At 50.8% G+C, this 19,427-nt stretch overlaps 4 protein-coding genes across 4 annotated transcripts; 2 read left to right on the forward strand and 2 right to left on the reverse strand.

The window, feature by feature from the left end:
- Nucleotides 1–421: 421 nt before the first annotated feature.
- BCR38DRAFT_177777 (uncharacterized protein) lies at nt 422–3,223 on the forward strand. The gene is made up of 6 exons (XM_040853907.1): nt 422–884; nt 940–1,265; nt 1,315–1,434; nt 1,488–1,855; nt 1,909–2,355; nt 2,415–3,223. Exons 1-6 carry the CDS (start codon nt 646–648, stop codon nt 2,763–2,765), a joined length of 1,851 nt encoding a protein of 616 aa, XP_040717310.1. The 5' UTR covers nt 422–645; the 3' UTR covers nt 2,766–3,223.
- Nucleotides 3,224–3,680: 457 nt separating this feature from the next.
- Nucleotides 3,681–5,015, forward strand: BCR38DRAFT_456914 (kinase-like domain-containing protein; the record flags this gene model as incomplete). Its single annotated transcript, XM_040861978.1, has 2 exons — nt 3,681–4,421; nt 4,485–5,015. 2 exons carry the CDS (start codon nt 3,681–3,683, stop codon nt 5,013–5,015), a joined length of 1,272 nt encoding a protein of 423 aa, XP_040717311.1.
- Nucleotides 5,016–5,775: 760 nt separating this feature from the next.
- Nucleotides 5,776–10,102, reverse strand: BCR38DRAFT_429963 (uncharacterized protein). The gene is made up of 5 exons (XM_040860006.1): nt 9,422–10,102; nt 9,260–9,355; nt 8,541–9,190; nt 8,361–8,484; nt 5,776–8,306 (listed from the first exon to the last, which is right to left on the reverse strand). Exons 1-5 carry the CDS (start codon nt 9,666–9,668, stop codon nt 5,887–5,889), a joined length of 3,537 nt encoding a protein of 1,178 aa, XP_040717312.1. The 5' UTR covers nt 9,669–10,102; the 3' UTR covers nt 5,776–5,886.
- A 7,834-nt stretch (nt 10,103–17,936) lies between these two features.
- Nucleotides 17,937–18,584, reverse strand: BCR38DRAFT_177882 (uncharacterized protein). Its single transcript, XM_040853908.1, has 2 exons — nt 18,488–18,584; nt 17,937–18,435 (listed from the first exon to the last, which is right to left on the reverse strand). The coding sequence occupies exons 1-2, from the start codon at nt 18,490–18,492 to the stop codon at nt 18,102–18,104; spliced, it is 339 nt and encodes a 112-aa protein (XP_040717313.1). The 5' UTR covers nt 18,493–18,584; the 3' UTR covers nt 17,937–18,101.
- Nucleotides 18,585–19,427: the final 843 nt, after the last annotated feature.

Consider the following 19,427-nt stretch of genomic DNA (forward strand, 5'->3'; position numbering starts at 1 on the left):
GTGGGGTGCCGTGTGACTTGTGTGAGGCCGATGAGTTTTCTTCAAGTTTGCACATTTCGAGATTCCCTCCGGCCACCCCACTCCCCTCCACTTGACAAAGTCGGTATACGCGAAAGCGTGCCGCGTTGGGCCATCGAGCTTTTGAGTCAACGGCCATGTCATCCTCACATTGCAGGCCTGCAGGCTCCATACCCATAGTTGACGTGCGAGTCTTCAAATTACGAGAATCATGTCCATCCGGCCAGCTTCCAAGGATATGGTGATGGTACACAAACGCCAGATTCCATCGAACTCAGCGGATGCGTTCCGTAGTGAGTGAGAACTCTGTTTATCTGGAGAGATCAGATGGGGCAGGGCTGAACTAGCTCAAGGGACAGCGTTATAAGGCACCACCCGCTGCCCGTGCTCCGCCCCAATTTGGGGTCCGCCGCTAGCATCATGTTATTTGGTTCACCCCCCCTGCACATGATGGGCTCGTCGTCAGGTGGTGCAAGAGCTGATCTCGGGTCACAACTTGGGATTCGTACCACCTCGTCCCAAATTTCTGGCGACTAGCTGGAAGCCCATATACTTCAAGTCTTCCTTTCGTCTCATCATATTCTAGCACACTCACACCGCGTTGTACGCTTCTCATTCTCCAATCCAATGGCATCGCAAGGCCACTACCAACCGACCGCTCAAGCCGGCGATAGATTGAGGTTCGACGATTTCGATGACCCAGAAGTGTTCCAGAGAGCCGAGTGCGAGGCTGCTGCTGATGGGCGAAAAAATTTCGTGGTCGAATTTGGTCCCCATCATGCCCGCATAGCTCATGACTACAGCCTCACCGAATTCAAGCAACTCTTGTATACTCCGCAAGATGCCGACCACCCTGTCCGCTGGATGTACGTTGCATCCACTGTCTTGATGACTTACATGCGTCTAATTGCTTCAATCTAGCAACATCTGGGACACCACGGCCCAAAAGGAAGCGGTCAAAGCCATAGGGGATAAATACAATTTTTCATATAGATTGAAATGTTTGATGATGTACGCCACGGACCTGAAAGACGGCGCGCAACGCAGCACGGAAAGCAGAGCTGCCGCCGCCAGGAAATTGGCCGCCACCCAAATCGTGGAGATGGAGACGGACATCGAGAAAGCCCCCGGTGCAGACACGACGAGGTCGCTTGAAACCGACACTGGGATTCCCCTGGAGGAAGTCGAGCTGTACTTTCTCGTCAAAGACACTCTCAGCTATTCCTCCATAGACCATACCGACAAAGGTGCGTCGTCCTCGATCTGCGTGGCACGACATGACTAAATAGAATCCAGCGCTCTGCATCGGTGCTAACTGGTTGCACCGAAGACCAGAGATGTCCTTGCCACCCAGCGAGGCAGATCTCAGGTTGATGCCCCCGAAGCACTGGATGTGGCTTGCTATTTGCGACGACAGTAAGCCGCTGTGCGGCCCAGGATATTTTCGTGATTCTGACTTGGCTGCGTAGACACCGTCCTCTCGTTCCACGAAACACCCACGGTTGAACCAACCCCGAAGGGACTAAACATCGCCGAATGGCGTGCATCGTACATCAGAAACATGCGGTCAAACACTCTCAACGTACTATTGCAGCAATCGTCCCAAGGGATCCACAAGTATGAGCGAAGACCGCTGTCGCAGAGTTCAATACGCGTGGCTTTAGAACGGATGGCGAGACCGAGAGCAAGCCGCTTGCCGTCTGATATGACCTTCAATGGAAATGGCCAGTTGCTGACGGTGGGCGAGGAAGGCGCTAGTAACCTCTTCTACTACCTGTTTGAGGATTATGCCGCAGCCGGTCCGCTGAAAGCTGTGGGCAAAATCTTGGATGATCTCGTCAGTCAGCCACCGCCCCTGATATGCCTTTTCGACTGCTAACCCACCGGCAGACACCTAAAGTACTGGGAAGCGCGGTATGTCGGCAGCTTGGCTCGGACCACGGAGTTGACGGTCTTGCTAACGAGATACAGAGTCGCAAAAGTAAAAGCAAGAGCATCGACATCATCCCCAAACTTCATCATCTAAGCAAGGAACTCCGAAAGCTGAAACACCTGTTCGAGAATTACCGAATCCTCATTGATAAGATCATGGCCCCAGCGAGGTCGGACTCGTCGTCTTTCTTCCACCCTGCGAGGCGCTCGATCGGCACGCGGATGAACAGCACCGTTTCTGATTTTCAGGAAGACGGTGATGAAAACGCCAACGCCGAGGCCCGCGCGGTGGTCCTGACCAAGTCAGCCATGAACCGTTTTGATCGCCTACGCGACCGCCTCCAAGGGGTGATGTTGAACACAATCGAAGGCTACTTCGAGGAAATCAACGCACTGTCAAATACCGTAAGCGACAGTCCGTCTCTCTCGCTTGAAGCAACGAGACACTGACAGATCCCGTGTAGTACTTCAACCTCACCCAGCAGAAAGACTCGCAAGCCACGGCTCGACTCACGAGAAGCGCCACGCTGCTGGCCAAGCTCAGCGTCTTCTTCCTGCCCATCAGCTTCATGACGAGCTACTTTTCCATCCAGATCGAGGACCTGTACCAATGGTGGACGGCCGGAACGTACTGGTACGCGTTTGCCGTCATCGCGACCGGCTCGTTCCTGTGCCTGTTCTTTTTCGGCAGGCTGCTCATGTTCTTCAGCGATGTGCTGGATGAGTGGTCCGCGGCAATAATTGATTGGGTTCGCACGGTTTTGATCAAGATGGGACTCCAGCTGGAGGCGAAGGACGTTGATGATTATATGTGAGACGACGCGTTGGGCGCTTGGGCCGTCTCCGTTTGGTGGTAGAGGAAGTAGTAGAGGCAAGCTTGGGGAGGTTTGGGTGCTACTGTGAGTGGCTATTGCTTGCGCTGTTGGGATGAATAGTCGGGTTCAACTTGGTCGACGCCTCACTAAGATACCCAAGCGTAGTCCTCTACAAATAGTTCTAATAAGTATGTATACCTGCCGTCGGAGTCCCTGTGAAACGTCGCTCGCGCTAAACCCTGGGATTGAATCAGTAGTACAGTTACAACACAATCCCAACCGATACTTACAAACAGATAAGTCCGTGTGTATCGTCACACATCCTGGAGAACTAGGACAAAAAGTGGCGCTAGGGTTTTCACATGTTCGACCTGCCATTTTGACAGGTCCAAGCGCTTGGGGTTAGAAGTAGCATCGAAACCCAATGCGAGGAAGCAGAAGTCATCGCTCCATTGACCTTGACTAGAAGGTCTCGTGCTTGTTATTACCTAATGACGCAAAACCAGAATCCGTTTCACGGTCCCTGTACTTAATAGATAGCGGCGCCTGCTATGAGTTTGGCCAATACTACCTAGAACGGCCTAGAACTTGACGGTGCCGACGGCGTTTGGACCCTGCACCCCACTATCCGAATCTGCAGCTACCCCTGGCTAAAATCCCCGAATCTACTTTGTGCAGAGTGCAAGCCACGAACAGTGCCCCATGATTGGTAGACGCTCTGCATCTATCTTGCCCTTCCCCCAAAGCATCATGACGTTGTCTCAACCTACTAAGGCGAATCTCTGCTTCTCGTAGTAGTCTCTCGAGCTCCTCCTCCGTGGTTTTGACGCAATCCTCTTTTCCTTGTGCAGACCATCCATGCTGTCGGTGTAAACCACACAACCCCTTTCTCATTCCCGAACTCGCGTGCCTATCATGGCCACGATAACCTCAGGGCAGTCCCACGGGGCCAGCAACGGCGTCGAAAGCCACGTCCGTTTCATTCCGCTCTCCTACGATGGCAGCTGCTCCGAGTCGTCAGCCCTGCAACTCGTCACCGAACTGCGCCCGGAGTGGAAGAGCCCCGACTCCCAAATCGAATTCGTCCGCTTCACCGACGGCATCACCAACACCCTCCTCAAAGCGATCAACAAGCGTCCCGGCCTCTCCAAAGAGCAAATCGACCATGAAGCCGTGCTGCTGCGAGCCTACGGTCACGGTACCGACATCCTCATCGACCGGCAGCGCGAAACGCAAAACCACGAGCTCCTCATGCAGCACGGCCTTGCCCCGGAGCTGCTCGCCCGCTTCAAGAACGGCATGATGTATCGGTACATCCGCGGGCGTGTGACGTCGCCGTCGGACCTGCGCAGGCCGGAGATATACCTAGCGGTGGCGCGAAGGCTGGCGCAGTGGCATGCCACGGTGCCGTGCCTGCATTCTACGTTTGCCGAGCGGAACGGCCTGGTCGGCAAGACGAACACCCCCTACGAGGCGGCTGTCGACCTTGCGGCGCCGGGGAAACCGCCGCCGAACGTGTGGACCGTGATGCAGAAGTGGTTGTTGGCGCTGCCGACAGAGACGGAGAAGGAGAGGGGGAGGCAGGCGGAGCTGCAGAAGGAGTTTGTCTGGTTGACGACCGAGATGAGCCAGAGGCCCGGGTTGGGAAAGAACGGGGTAAGTTGCTTTGGTTCTGACTACGCTATGGAACAACACGTTTACTAACATCGACCTGATCAGCTGGTATTTGCCCACTGCGACCTCCTCAGCGGCAACGTGATCGTCGAGCCCAAAGCGGACGCCGCCGTCACAAACGGCGAGGGCTCCCAGGAGACGGTGAGCTTCATCGACTATGAGTATGCGACGCCCTCGCCGGCGGCCTTCGACCTGGCCAACCACTTCGCCGAGTGGGGCGGCTTCGACTGCGACTACAGCGTGCTGCCCACGCGGGCGCAGCGCCTCGAGTTCATCCAGGAGTACATCAAGACGTACTTCCGCCTGCTGCCCGAGCGGCCCGCCGCCCTGGATGAGGAGAAGGAAGTCAAAACGCTGTTTAAGGAGGTGGACAAGTTCCGCGGCGCGCCTGGCTTCTATTGGGGCATTTGGGCGTTGATACAAGCCAAGATTTCATCGATAGACTTTGACTACGCTTCCTATGCCGAGACAAGGTTGGGGGAGTACGAGGCGTGGCGGGCGGAGGATACGGGATTGAGGGCCAAGCAGGGTACGGAACCATCCCTGAGGGAGAAGAGGTGGGCTCAGGACGAGTAGGAGGGCGCACAACATCACAATTGGAGCTGATGGAATAAATGCACGCGGCGAAGTTATGTGATTTAACAGACGACCAACTCACTACGTCGGAAGAGGGGCAAACCCCCAACCATACATGGGTGGCGCTGATGATTCTTTGGCGGCGCAGCACGTTGCTGGAGAAAACTGTCGATGGGGTTTATTTTCTTTTACTTTGTTATTTGCCGGCTTGGCGGCACTGGCATGGAGGCTCGTGTTCAACAAGTGCTTGCGGCGGTGTTGATAGACTTACTCAGCGTGTAGCTAATGTTATTCACCCCCTCCCCCCCCCCCCACTCTCTTTGTTCTCTGGTATGCATTATACCCACCGCAATATTCTGTTTGGATGATATGCGGTTGGCATAAGTGTAGTGAGGTCTGTGAGACGAGTGATACTCTTACACATCTGTCCAGGAACTGCGCAAATGTGGATTAGGCTTGAGCTTTTCACTCGGCTGTGTAAACCACACGCCGATATATATATCCACAAAGGTTTGGTGATCTGTCGCAACATATAAGTCATCGCCTACAGGTTGTTTCTGAATACCTAAAACACCATGTGTTGTTGCAATCAAGGCATCTGAGTTGTGGGTTGGGTTTGCTCACACATGTAGTCAACTCCATCTTATAATGGTAGATCAGGTCATCCAGCACGCCGGCTGGATTGCACAACCAAAGTCGTCCCAACGGTGTTGCCAAGAACTCGTATCACAGTTCATTGGCGAAAGGATCTATATCCAGGGTCAGAAGTGAATTTGCAGTTGAATTCTCATGGCTATCATATAATATAAGTATCAGTCAAAATTAGAACGCCATAAACTTCGCTAATAGCTTCACTCATCCTTCTTCCCTTTCAACCCCTCTCATGGTCATCTTCCTTGTCCGAGACGAGTTCCATTTTATCTCCATTTCCCAGCTCCGCCGGTTCCGAGGCTATCGAAACCTCCGTGATGGCCTCCCCTTCATCGTCTCTGATCCTTTCCTCGAAATCGTCGATCGCCACGGTAATGGTATTATCCTCGCTCCCCAGTTTACTTGGCGTTGAAACTTGCTCTCTCGGCATCTTCGGTGTAGTGGGCACGATCACGTTGAGCACGCAATCGTCCAAATGTTCGTAGAACTCCTGCGCCGTGGAAAAGCGGGTTTGGCAGATGGAGCACTTGGCGTCGCCGCCACGCGAACTGTTGCCAGTTATGATCATCTTTCTGCTGTTGGGTGGAGTCTGTTCAACGTTGTGAACGGCGGTAAGGTGTCGTTTGAACACGTCGGCCCGGTTGAAGGCCTTCTCGTATTCCGTCCCTGGCCCTGGACAGAACGGACATACCATCGTTCCCTTGTAATGCGTCAGGGCATGTCGATTCTTGTCGTATTTTCGGGCAAAGCCCTTTGTGTGGTATTCACACGTCTCTATGGGGCACTTTTCCGGTCGTTCTTCTTGGTGGGTCAGCATGTGAGCTGTGAGATCCTTGAAAACGCGACCGCAGTCGGGGTGTGGGCAACGATTCTTGTTGTCCTCGATTTTAGGGGTAATAGGACTGCTATGAACCGTGCTCTCCAAGGATGGCGCAATTGACGGCGCAAGCAAAGGCCCTTGAGGCCCCTGAGGGGGTGCCGGAGCAAGTCGAGGTGCTTCCAAGAATGCCGGCTGCCGTGGCACAGTGTACTCTTCGACCATCCTCGCATCGTTATCTTCCTCCCCACTGGAGCTATCATTGTCATTCACGTCAATGGACTGGCGTACTTCCCGCATCCAATCTTTCAAGATTGTCATGGGAGGCCAGTCACCACTTGCTTTGCCACCTCGGTGGGGGTTGAAGTGAGCTCGTCGCAAGTGTGCGGCAGCATTGTAGTAAGCACCATATCGCTTCTGGGTGACACAGGCCTTGCACTTGGCCAGTGGAATGACAGGTTGAGGCGAGCCAGGGCTGAAATTCGGTGGCTCTGTGCATACCCATCTCTTAACCAGAGCAGCATGCTTCGCATCCGTATGCCTTCGCAATTCGTGCTCGCCCCGAAAACCTTCGGGATATTCGTTGCATTTGCCACAGTAGACGCGGCGAAGCGGTGGTCTTTGATAAGAAGTTCTGAGCTTGCTAGGCGATGCCAGGCCCCTGGATATGGCGCGTGTAAAGGCGGGACTTTCTCCAACCGTGTGCCGTCTCGTCGGCTCTAACCCGAACGCGGGAGCCGACAGCTCAACCTCATTTCTTTGTTGTCCCCAAGCCTCAATAGGCCGCCACTCGGGAGCTGGTTTACGCGGTTCACCCAGCTGCGGTGCAACGGGCTGTGCTTGGTATTGAATAGGTCGGTACATCGGTGTCCGCTGTCTAAAGAATCCATTGAAACCGGTGTTGTCAACCAAATAGCCACTGCCCAGGCCGAGCAGAAAGTCTTTCGAGGAGCGGATTCCCCAAGTCATCCAGTCCTCCCTTCGAAGTGCAGCGCACGTAGTGGAGAAAATGAACCGGTCATTGTCATCCAGGTCTAAGCTCGGGTCGTCTAGAAGCATGGGCGTTGACCAAGCAAAAATGCTTACGAGAACTTTGTGGACACTATGCATCGCCGCAGCACCTGACGTCATGGCATGTCCAGCCTGGGGATGAGATACTGCAGCGCGTGAGGGGGTGGAAACCAGGTCGGCCAAGATCGTGCGAACGATGCTGAAGATGCAGAGTGAGAAGAAGACTGCCAGCCAGCCTTTGGGTTCGGAAAGGACCCTGCGCATTGTGCTGCTTTCGAACGATTGAAGGAACTGCGTCATGCAGTTGTATATCAACCGGTTCCGTCCATCGTAGTCAATATCATCCGGGAGAGGCTGCGCGTTGGCGGTATTCACGTCCGTTCGAATCGACGGCTCGTCTTGTTGGAGATCATAAAACAAGATTTCCCTGAGCAACAACTTGGCCCGGTATAGCACCGGATAGGTTTGCTTCTCGACCTCTCGATTTCCCGACATGTATCCACTCAACTTGAACATCTCCCAAAACCGATACGGGCTGCCCTCGGCGTTCCAGCTTGCTGCGAGGACCTTGAGAACAGGCGGGGGTCGATCTACGGGATCCTTGGAGTAGGTCGCCGAGGTAGGGTTGGCCGTAGGTAGCGAGGCCAAGTCTTCGGTCCACCAGAACCCATCGTCAAAGTCCACGTAATTCCTTACCATTTCTGCCATGGCGGGACTGACAAGGTATGTACGTTCGAGATATTCATTCATATTACGTCTCCGAGCCATTGGAGAGGTCACGGGCGTGTGGACCTGTCTCGGTGATAGAAGCTCTGTACATGCGTCAGATGCACTCCGAGTTCGCAATAACTGCAGCGCCTGCCTACCTGGTAACATGTAATCAGCCAAGGCGGCGAGTGGTTGCCGATGACATCCCAGAACACTCCAGAAGTCGTCGTCCGCGGACGTTGGGGGCTCAGAGCAGAATCCACACTCGTCTTGCGAGTCACACTGAGTAGAAGTAGAGTCAGCTGACGTTGTCTTTGTTCAGGGACTTTGGGAATTACCGGTTTGGCTTGCACCTTGCACCGAAGACAGGGGCCCGTGTCTCGAGGAAGCCGAAGTTCTCCGATGGATTCCAGCCTCGAGTGACCGACTCGGCTCCGTTTCAAAGGCGGTAATAATGGGTCAACCTCTGACTCTACCGAACCCCTGGGTTGCCCGGGAAACTCGTTCACAAAAGAGTACGCCAACATGGGTTCGCGCCTGTCCCGGGACTGACTGGCTGAAACTAGTGGTGGCAAAGTTGAGGGAGCAGAGAGGCGTGGCAGGGCGACGGGCGAGCTCTGATTAATACGTTGCTCTGGGTTATAAAGTCGTGAGGATGTCGATTGTTTAGGGTAATGCATTGGTGGCACACTCCCGACGGAGAGACCCGAGTCGGTTTTAACGGGAAGGCCATGCTCCCTCAGATGATGCTCCCGATCCTCGGCGTGTGAAAATCCGTATATATAGTACAGACAATGGTCGTCCCAGCATTTGAACGATGCTTGATTGCGCGAGATGAGCGGCAAAGACTCTCTCAGTCTCCAGCCCCGAAACACCGGATCATAATATGAGATGTTTCTGTCAAGCCAAGCGCCGTACTCCCGCGGCGCATCGTTTGGTGCAGACGATTTCAAAGCATCCAAGAACCTAGGGTCGAGAAGGTCCAAGCCTAATCACGAAAGGGTTGGGGCCTTAGAAGAAGAAGCTTATTAGATGTGTCATCGGCAGCAATTCGTACCTTGATCTATCAATGAGCTTTCTATGCATTCGCACTTGTACTGTAGTGCCCGAGCCTCTTCCACGTCAGACAATATGGGAATTGTCGCGGCGAGGTCTTTTTGGTTTTTGAATTGGGTCAGATCAGTGAGGCCAATCAGAAGACATTTTAGCAGCAACTTACTTTGATTTTCGGCGTAAGTTTCGAGGGACATCAACTTATGGCGCAGCATGTCCAGCTCGAGCTTGCTGTTGGGAACGTACTTGGCCGGCAGCAAAGCAGCGAGTTTGGCCTGGATTGCAACCTGTTGCTCGAACAAGGTCCGGATCGTGGGGTCCAAAGACGGGTCGAAAGCGGATGCGATGGGCGTGTCTCGACTGTGAGAGCCGCGACGATCATGTCGAGGCTCGCTCGGGTCGGCGGCGGCCATTGCTCGTCCTCCTGTCCTTTGGACCTCTTGGACGTTTGGGCACCGCACCCGGGGCAGCTGAACCTGTACCTTCAACTCCACCTGGTCACACACGCGCGCACCTTAGCGACAAGCCAGCCTTTTTTTTTTTTGGAGCGCATCAACTGCGATTTGAGGAGCTCTGGGGCAACATGTTCCAAGCATAAATAAAAATCACACAATTGCACTGCCTCATGGCATCTCCATAGGTTCCGTCTTTGAGGAGAAGGGGGGGGGGTGTGTATGGGAGGAGCCAGTGCCAGCAGCCGGAAACTAGGGACGTCTGACCTCTCGCGGCTCGTGGTGGGGGACGGAACTTTTTTTTTGTACAATCTCTCACAAGTCAGTCGAGGCAAATTGTTAGTTAACCTGTCAACGGCGATTGATGGGTAGCAGCCAGCGGGTGGGGCGACCGACTGGCGGCAGATTAGATAGTTGCAGGGCAGTGGCCAGGCTCTTCGCAGCGCGACGCAGGCGAACGCAGGCCAGGCAGGGCGGCCAGGGTCCTCCGGGGGGCAGTGGGGGGTCGGTGCGGGTCGGTGTACACTGTTGCGACTAGTCAACGGCGAGGATCTGTCGAGCTGTCGAGCTGTCGCAGCTGTCAAGCTGTTGAGCATTGCCTGGCTCAGCAAAATAGATGGGCAAATATTGACCTTTTTTTGAGTCGTCGCAAAAACGCAATTGCCTATTCTGCATCACTATCTATCTTCCCCATGGGGATGTGTTGATTCTCTGTCGATCCCTGATGATTGCGACAGTTTGGATGGAGTTGAGGACGGTGATCATTGATGGGCCACATGGGGAGAGGAAGCTATAAAGTAGTACGAGTCACGACTAGTGCGCTTTCGACTTATGTATAACCGAGACGGGAAGCTCAGCTGTAGTGATATGGAGAAGAGCTGTGGTGCTGCGAACCTGCGGTGAAGTCGACGAGACGTAGGGCATCTGATTGGAGTTTGTGGATCAAATCATGATTTACGCGGATGGCATCTTGACCGTCAAGTGTGACCACTTGAGACCAGTGAGCAGTGAGCACTGCGCAGGAGGAAGTGGGTGGATGAATGGAGCGCGGATGCGGCCACATGCACTTTGTAGATAGACTTACATTGCTGATGCGCAGGAGGGTGCGTTCATTTACACCGATACCATTATGGACAATACTTCCCTCGGGGTGAGTGTGATGAACGTGAAAAGCGCAGGGCGCTCACCAACAACGTTACAAGCTTCAGGTTACCGCCAGCTGATAGGCTCGGTGCGTTCCAGCTTGGACTCGGCTAAGTCAACCATGCCACTTGCATGCCCAGCTTTTTGGAGCATGCCGTCGCAAGTACTTCTTCGTCAAGCTTCCAGACGCTCGAAATCTCAGCCAACCCCAGGTCTCGGACTGGCAGCAAGGTCTGTGAGCTTCTTCTCCAGCTCTAACAACATACTCCGTCTTCTTCTTGATCCTCGACTCGCGTTGGGTCCCACACACACCTTTTTCTGATGCGTCCACACGTCTTCGTCGCCTCGCAAGACCCCTCCTCCCTGCTCAGCAGCCACAACACGTTTCGCCATGTTATCGACAAGTCAAGCTAGAACAGCTGGGACCCCCCGCTTCAAGTCCCTTCCTGCAGCTGTTGAAGGCCAACCCAAGCCAACCGTCGGAGCACCGCTGGCGAGGCAGCGAGGCCAGCCGAAAAAATGCGCCGACTTTTTTGCAGATCTCAACCATTAGGGACATAACCCTGCATCTTAGCTGCACCTGCTAAGGCAGAGATGCTGCTGATATTAGAGTGCTGATATTAAGAGCCGAGATACCTTGCCAGAAAAAACAACGTTGCGGAGTGGCAGGTGTTGCGATACCTTTTGACATGAGCAGTCTCTGGTCAAGTGTCAGAGACTGCTCAAGTGCGCCATAAGTCGTGCAATGAAGCGTGCATTGCGCACCGAAAGCTAAGACAAACCCACGACGTACACACTGTGGAGGGAAAATAACCCCAGATCAACGGTCACGGCATAACGACGGATCTCACCGTGATGCACGCTCCACGGCCTCACAAAGGCTTGACAGTCTTGGCGGAAAGCGAGCACTTGCCTCGGGACTCACATCTGTTAAAGCAGCAATTGCGGGAAATCTTGATGAACGAATAGCAGCACGACTGATAAGCAGTGGGAGGGATCAAAAAGCCCGGGATAAATAGGTGACGAGGACAGTGCACTGTGCTTTTCAGAAAGCTCTCTCTTTTCTTTTCCATCTGCCACCCGTGTGGCTATTTTGCTGAATATGAACGGCCCGGTCTCACCTCGGATTGCGCGTCGCCAAGGCGGCCTTGCAGACGGAAAGCCCAACCCCCTCATTGTTTCCCGACTTTCTCCCCTCACGAGAACGCCATGAACACCATGGGGTTTTCTCACTCCACCACCCGTCGGGTGATTCTGCTGATGATCGTACCGATCTGCCTCAGGAGGCCAAGCTAGCACTTCAGCCAGCATACTCAGCTGCCCCAGCTGGGGCTGTGATAAGGCGACCCCAAATAGTGTCCACTTGTGGCTGAACCCCGTTTCGCGCCTTACTCTCAGCTATGTCTTCAGCTGGCCCCCAACGTTCACCCTTGTCTAGTGTTTGCACAACAACGCCAGTTACACAAGCCGATTCCTCTTCAAGTTTTGTTGCGGTAGGAGGCTAAAATACAAGTCGCTTGGATGGGACTGGCGCGAATGCCCGGGACTGAATCACGTCGCTGGGATCTTTGATTATCTTACACGCAATGAGTTCCGGGTGAACATGTAAATATTAGGCACCTGGATACAAGAAACAAGAACCCTAGGATTTAGTGATGTTTGTCTACTTCTAGGAGTTCGTAATTCCCGTACTGCATATATTCATAGTCTGGTGGGAATATATAAGCTTACTGAGCAACGGTTGGTTAACAGACCATCAACCATTAGGTTGCGTCAAGAAGCAACTATCTGTTGTCGGTGCCGCCAAATTCCTTTCTTCAGAGCCTTGAGCCTTGTTACTTGTTCTTCTTTAACAGTTGGAGGCATCAGCGGCCTGTGTCTCTCATCTACGGGCGCCCAAAGTATGAAATGCATAACTTGAGCTTTTGGCGTTTTAGCTACCTAACCAATATGCTGACTCGATTCATCAACCTATTCCGCTTGATAATATCACTAGCGAGACTCGAGCTAGATTCGAGGTTCATGAATACGCAAGCATCCTGATATCTGCCTTATTACTTTCGAATGTCGCCATGTGATAAGTCTGACGGACCTGATCACCAACTTTCCAGACTAATCATATTGCGAAATACGTTCGTTTCGGATTCGGTAGTAGTGGGAACACGAACTTCACGATATTTTAAATTTCCTACCATATAGTTACTAACTCCTGCAGCTTACCCTAATTTCTACTATTCTGAAGAAGTTTCTAGTTAGACTCTGGATAGCTGCTATATATGTTCTATTGAGATTCGAGGAATCTACAAACGCTAGGATCCTAATTCCTCGATTATTCACACTCCTCCTGTAAACTCAAGTACTTAACATCCCTAGTCTGATCTAATCAATGGAATAAGGTCGAGGTCGAGTCTAGATGGCTTCTATCTTGATCCGAAGTTTGCGGTAACTCTGGTACTCCCTTATTTACTATCTGTCCCTTCACCAACATTCCTATCTTCCCCAACCTGACCCAAACAACTCCTACTTACGATATTATATAACATGGCTTCGTCCTAAATTCGATGCATGCTTCGAGCTAAATTTGAGCCCGATTTTCGATGGGTTCTATTTATATTCGAATTCCATAAATACCATCAGACAGCTCAGCAAAATGGACTCTAGAGGCGACAAGAGCCTCACATCCTCGGTTTGGGGCAACACATCGCAGCGGGTACCAAAGTCAATCGCCGATATCCACGTGACATCATCACAAGAGAAGAAGACAAAGAAGCGGAAGAGAGGGAAGGACTCGGCCGCATCTGAAATTGACGATCCGTCCAAGAAATTGCGCTTTAAGTCAAGGAACGAGACTGTCCGGCCTCAAGGATGGCGCAATACCGATAACTCGGTGATTACGCTACCTCCAGAATACTATAGATCAAGAGAACCACCGATATTCAAGAATCGGAGGCAGATTTCTTCCCAGCCTGCATTTTATTGTTTGGCTGGTTGCGAGACTTCCTGCCATTCCCCGCAGCCGGTCACTATCCTAGCAACAACTTGGTTAGACATATAGGGCGCTAATATTATCAGACCTCTTTACTTCGTCGTGTATACACGACTTGACAATGACGTCCAGGCGCCAGGGACCATATACATGTTAGCACGCCGAATTATATGCCATGCGTGCCCGGATTCTCCTTCAGATGCGATGCATCCTACACACCGAATGCCGGTTGGCGTTGGATGGTAATAATGTACAAAGGCATACGGAACCTGAGCGACCATTTCACCAATACAAATGAGAGCCCATACAGCCACTTCTACCTAGAACACTTGACCGAGAAATGGTATAGTGCTTACAAACCTTGCATGAAGCTCTGCCGCCGACGTATTGGCGTTTCTAGAAATAAGTACAACCTCACCTAGATGAAAAACCTGTTCGAACCCAGCTCAAGATGATATTTTCTTTCCACGTCAGCGGAGCCGGCTTCAGAGGTGTTCTGTTGCCAACAGACGGCTCAAGATATTATGGATCACCATTACAGTGCAGATGCCCTTACATACCGGGAGACGTTGACCAAACCTCGAGAAATCCCGATTTAAGGACTACTTGCACCAGGAGGTGCACGCCGAGTTGCGCAAAGACACAGACGACGATGACGGGCTTGGTTATCTAAATCTCTCGGATTACTCCAAGCAATCGTTATTGCAGCGATTGGAGTGTTGCCTGACCAAAAGCATGAAGCTTAGCCATGCCATTTGGAAGGTAGCAGTAGCAGGTGGGCCCCCTTTTACTCGATTCACAGGCACCAGACGAACTTGGTAGAACGATGGGATCTTGCCGCTTGCGCTTGATGTTCAGGAGAGCACCATACTCGAACAAGCTATAGAGGTCATGAGAGCCGATGAGGATTTCGTAAGAGTCTCTTCGGTCATGTGCATTATGGGATAATCCCGAAACTTGACTCCTTATTCAAATTTTTAGCAACGGTGTAGCAGTGACGAGAAGGCCCAAATGCATGATTGGCTGTTCATCGACTTCATGGACAGAGCACCTTCCCAAAACGGAGCCCCTGGACAAAACCTGTGAGGATATGTCTTTGGGGACAAGAATCACTTACCACTCAACCTTGACCCCCACAAGTGAAATCTCCATTCTCTACAGTTGACTAGCGCATACTGGCTTAAGACCACGTCCGATGACCAACTTCCACCGCCAATTCGGGGAACACACGGGCCCATGACCATGTTTCCGAATATCGTCTTGGATCACTATCAGAAGGATTTCTAGAACGGGTTGATTTTAGGCCGTACTTCATCATTATTCCACCTGGAATAGTCTGACATATACAAATGCGCGGCTGCATGCTTGGTATAGTTGATTCTATACTGCGCTTTCGGGCTCGGAAAATGACTGCCTGAGCCGCCGCGGACGAGATGCGATACACGCAAGGACTCGGGTATGCAACTAAATGTTAGCGGCTACTTACCAAAAGATTCCAGTTCGAAACAAAACCTGACCTACCTTTATTGTTGGAAAAAGTCACGTTCTCTCTACACTTCCCAGGCTTGATGTTGGCGAACGGCTGCGTGCGGTATTTCAATATCACGGATGAAGAATGGATAACACACTGTGCTTGGGAATAACTAGCCTGTGATGACTTTTAGCTTTGCTATAAAAATCCAGGTCTTTGGTTAGTCGCTTTCCGGTGTAGGAATCATGATGCGTTCGTTACCTACTTGAGTAGTGACTAGACCTATCTACATTTCATCGGAGATGCGATCCTCCCCTCCGCCGTCTTTAAACTGGAGGGTGGATATGTGTCAGATTTTCGGAGCTAAGCTACACTTCATAATGGCGTAGTTGTTGATCAACGGATTGCACCTCGACTCGCTTGCCACTGCTTGCCATTCCATGACATCAACTCTGGCACTACTTGAAGCTCAAGAATAGACCGCTCTTCGTCCACCGAGCTCGACTTTTGTTCAAGTCAACAAATACTCGTGGCAGACCGGGTTTCTCACATACATGCAGGCATGTAGCCAAGGCACTTAATGCGGACGATCTCTGTAACTGTGAACGTGTTACTCTCTAGTGATGAGCCTATATTTGCTATCCCCGATTGGGACGGTTGGGGCTAGAATGCAACAGTATTGCTCGAGTAGGATAAATGTGTTTGCCACAGCGCGAAAACGGTATTACCCTATAGAATAACTATGGAATGACATGGAACAAGAAATAGTGTCCCACGATATGCACAGGTTCATTCCATAGCAGGGTTCTACTTATTTCAGATTCTACTTATTAGTGAGGGCAGAATGATGGCGCTCCTATCCATAGCCGTCTCTTAGGCAAAGGCTTTGGCTTGGGGTTGCGTAGCTCCCAGGCAGTATGGAGCATAGTTGGCCCCCAATTAAGTAGGCTTCATTGAGTGATCTGTCGGATCAAACTGCTCGATAGGTGGTTTCCCGCCCTGTCCTCTACAGCCAATAGCAGGATATCTACTCCATTACTTTCTCTTCCGTCTTTCACTTGCCATTTGCGCCAGCACCATTTTGCTCGTTTATTCGACGTTAAATGCCTGGTTTCTGTGGTAGGGTCAATTACTCAATCGACACATCTACTTGACCTGGGCAACCAATTGTGTGTGCGAGCAACAGTTACATCGGCGTCTGCAGCTTTGATCAAGATATTGGTGTATTGCCACTTTTGTAGATTAGCAGGTACTCGCATCGCACAAGTGTCACATTCGCATTCACATCGGTGGTCGTGCCTCGTATCCCAATGACAAGGACACGGATAGCGGCTCAAGTGTTGTATAACTCGACCAGTGTCGTGTCCATCGATCCATCACATCCTCTTCTCTGAGTCTACGAACTTCAGCTCTTTAGCTCCGTCACTTGTCCATCTCTAGTCCGAAGATGTTTCGGAGCTACTATCAAATATAATTACAGGCGACGATGGGCTTGCAGTTATATTGTTCGCATCTGACAGTGGGTTAAAAGAAGCTGAAATATCAGATAATATATATAAAGAGCATCTTCCACACTCCAGCAGTCCAGACAAGAGCCCATGTGAATAAATAACAAAGCATGATCAAAGCAAGTGCATTTGGTTGCAAATCTTATGGTTATTAGATATAGCAGAGTCAAGTATAAAAATGAGACAGATAACGTGGTGAAGAGGACTTGATAAATGAAGGCCAATAATTTCTTGCGTTGAAATGCTCCAATGTTAGAATACCGGCTATATAACCCCAGGGAATGGGGTGGATGACATGATACGACCCAGTGATTCAAGGGCCATTATGGTTTGAAGATGCCCGGCGATCCCGAAACATCTTTCCCATTCTCTGTTTTTTGCCTTGTCGGACAGCTCTAGGACCCTTGATAGGCTACAGGTAAGTTGTGTATCAAAATGGACAACAAATCAGGACCGAAATGCGAGCATCAACAAATCTGCGTGATACGTGACCCCATGGGGGTTTACCCTATAGCGATAGATAAGATAGATAAGATAAGATAAGAGCTATAAAAGAGCTCTGCTAGGCCAGAGTAGCTGACCTGGCCATCTTTTCCCAATACAACAATTCACACCCCATATGCACTCGCATCACTGCGTTTGGGGTTCGAAATACAGCCTGAGTTACAGTTCCATACTTTCTCAGCATTATCTATGCTATATTATATGTGATTTTACTGCAGTTCGACCAGAAGCTTTGCGAATTACTACTTAAGTAGGTACGCATTTATTGTCGGAGCAATACGGTCTAAGACTATACAAAGAGTTCCTCGGTTTACCGAAGTACATATGACCATCGAGAACCACGACCAATATATATTAACTTGAGAAACGATAGCTAGACTTCGGTAAAAGAATCCTAAAATAGTCGCTGGTTGACCAATTGATCCATTAAAGACGAGCAATCGGATACAGCATCACTGTACGATTATGTCCTTGTCTGCCCCGCCGAAGTATGAATTAGACCCAATTCCACAACTAGGGACATTCTAAGGGAAATATGTGGTCGTCAAATCACACATCTCAAATCGGGGCGAAGGACAAGCTCAAATACTAGTAAATCAAACTTTGAAGATATTTAACTTGCGAAGAGAGCTGAGCGAGCTTGGAGCTTGGAATGCAAATAGCACCCAATAGAGCCACCCCTAGATAACACCGTCCTTTGTCGCAATAACGTCGACTTCTGCTCTGACAAGAAAGGGGAGTGTTCTCTCCTGCCAGCTAGGCTCGTAACGGTATGATTACCCTTAGACATCTAGTACTTTACTTAAGCATCTGTATTTAGTACGTGCTAAGTGGTATTCAGATGCATCATGCTTCAAGGCCATTCCAGTGGATATTGCAATCAGGCCAGTGTGTAGCATAATGATTTGTATGTCATGTTTATTCACATTACTTGTCCATTCAGTTACCTCATCTTTCAAATTGAGGACCAATGCCAGTAGTAACGAGGAAAAATCCAGAAGAGGATAAGGAGGGTTTTCGAGGCTCAGGTTGGATTTGAAACCCGACCAAAAGACCAAAAAGAAAAAAAAAATGGTTTGCTTCTTCTTTGTATAGCGTGTCATCCTTAGTGCAGGGCTGGAGAACTATTAGTGTCTATCATATTGCTAGATGCAAGATTCGAACTTACGCCATGCTAATCTTCTCTGTATCGTTTCAAATTGACCAAATGCCCGAAGGCGAAAGAAAGAGTGCAACTTGGCATTAAGACCCAGCGAAGGATTCTTCCGAGGGGCGCACAGAAGCATATCTGATCCGTGCGTGTCTTCCACCAAAAAAGGGTTAGAAAACCCCATCTTACCCTCAAAGCCGATCATCAAATGTGTGGCCTTGACTTCCACAAAATATATTGCAATAGGTTGGGCTGCGTTCCGATGAAATGTGAAAAAAGACAGAACACATCAACTGAATTTGAATGTGCGAAACAAGCGCGTCAGATTCAGTTGTCGCCTGCTTACCTTGGGATTTCCTCAGGGAATGAGGACGGTGGCCGAAGGACACACTCACTGTACCAAGGTAGAGAAAACCTATGTTGTGGTTCGGAGCGAGGTTGGTTGGGGACATCGTCATCGTCTTATACTCTCCTACACCACTTTGACGATAATAAGCTAGGCCTGTTAGGGCTGGAACCTAACTGCGTCTTCTCGTCTCCGATTCAGGACTTACCCCACTTTGATTACTTCATGCAATAGCATTCTTCACTGTATCCAACTCTCTCCGCCAGCACGCTTACTCCACGGACTGACTGGTAGACATGGATGAGAAAATCACTGGCAATCAACATTCCGTAGCTGCTGACCAATGGCGACTTGTATTGAGTGTTGTGTGTTGTCAAATATAGTAATCAAGACTTCGCATCTGTCCTGTTTGTTCTGTGTACCGTCAGCTTATCACTCGTACCTCATGAGGGCTAAGAGAATATGCGTTGCCTTGAATTCTTCGTGACGACCTATAGATATTATGAATGAAATCCCTTGTCCTTGAAACACAGTTTGTGCTTCCATAGTGGTCCAACCAGAAGCATTTTCAAGATAAGCCTTCCGTACATTCCCAGCAACAAAACCGAAGCA

Source organism: Pseudomassariella vexata (genome assembly GCF_002105095.1).
Source record: "Pseudomassariella vexata strain CBS 129021 chromosome Unknown BCR38scaffold_5, whole genome shotgun sequence".
NCBI lineage: Eukaryota > Fungi > Ascomycota > Sordariomycetes > Amphisphaeriales > Pseudomassariaceae > Pseudomassariella > Pseudomassariella vexata.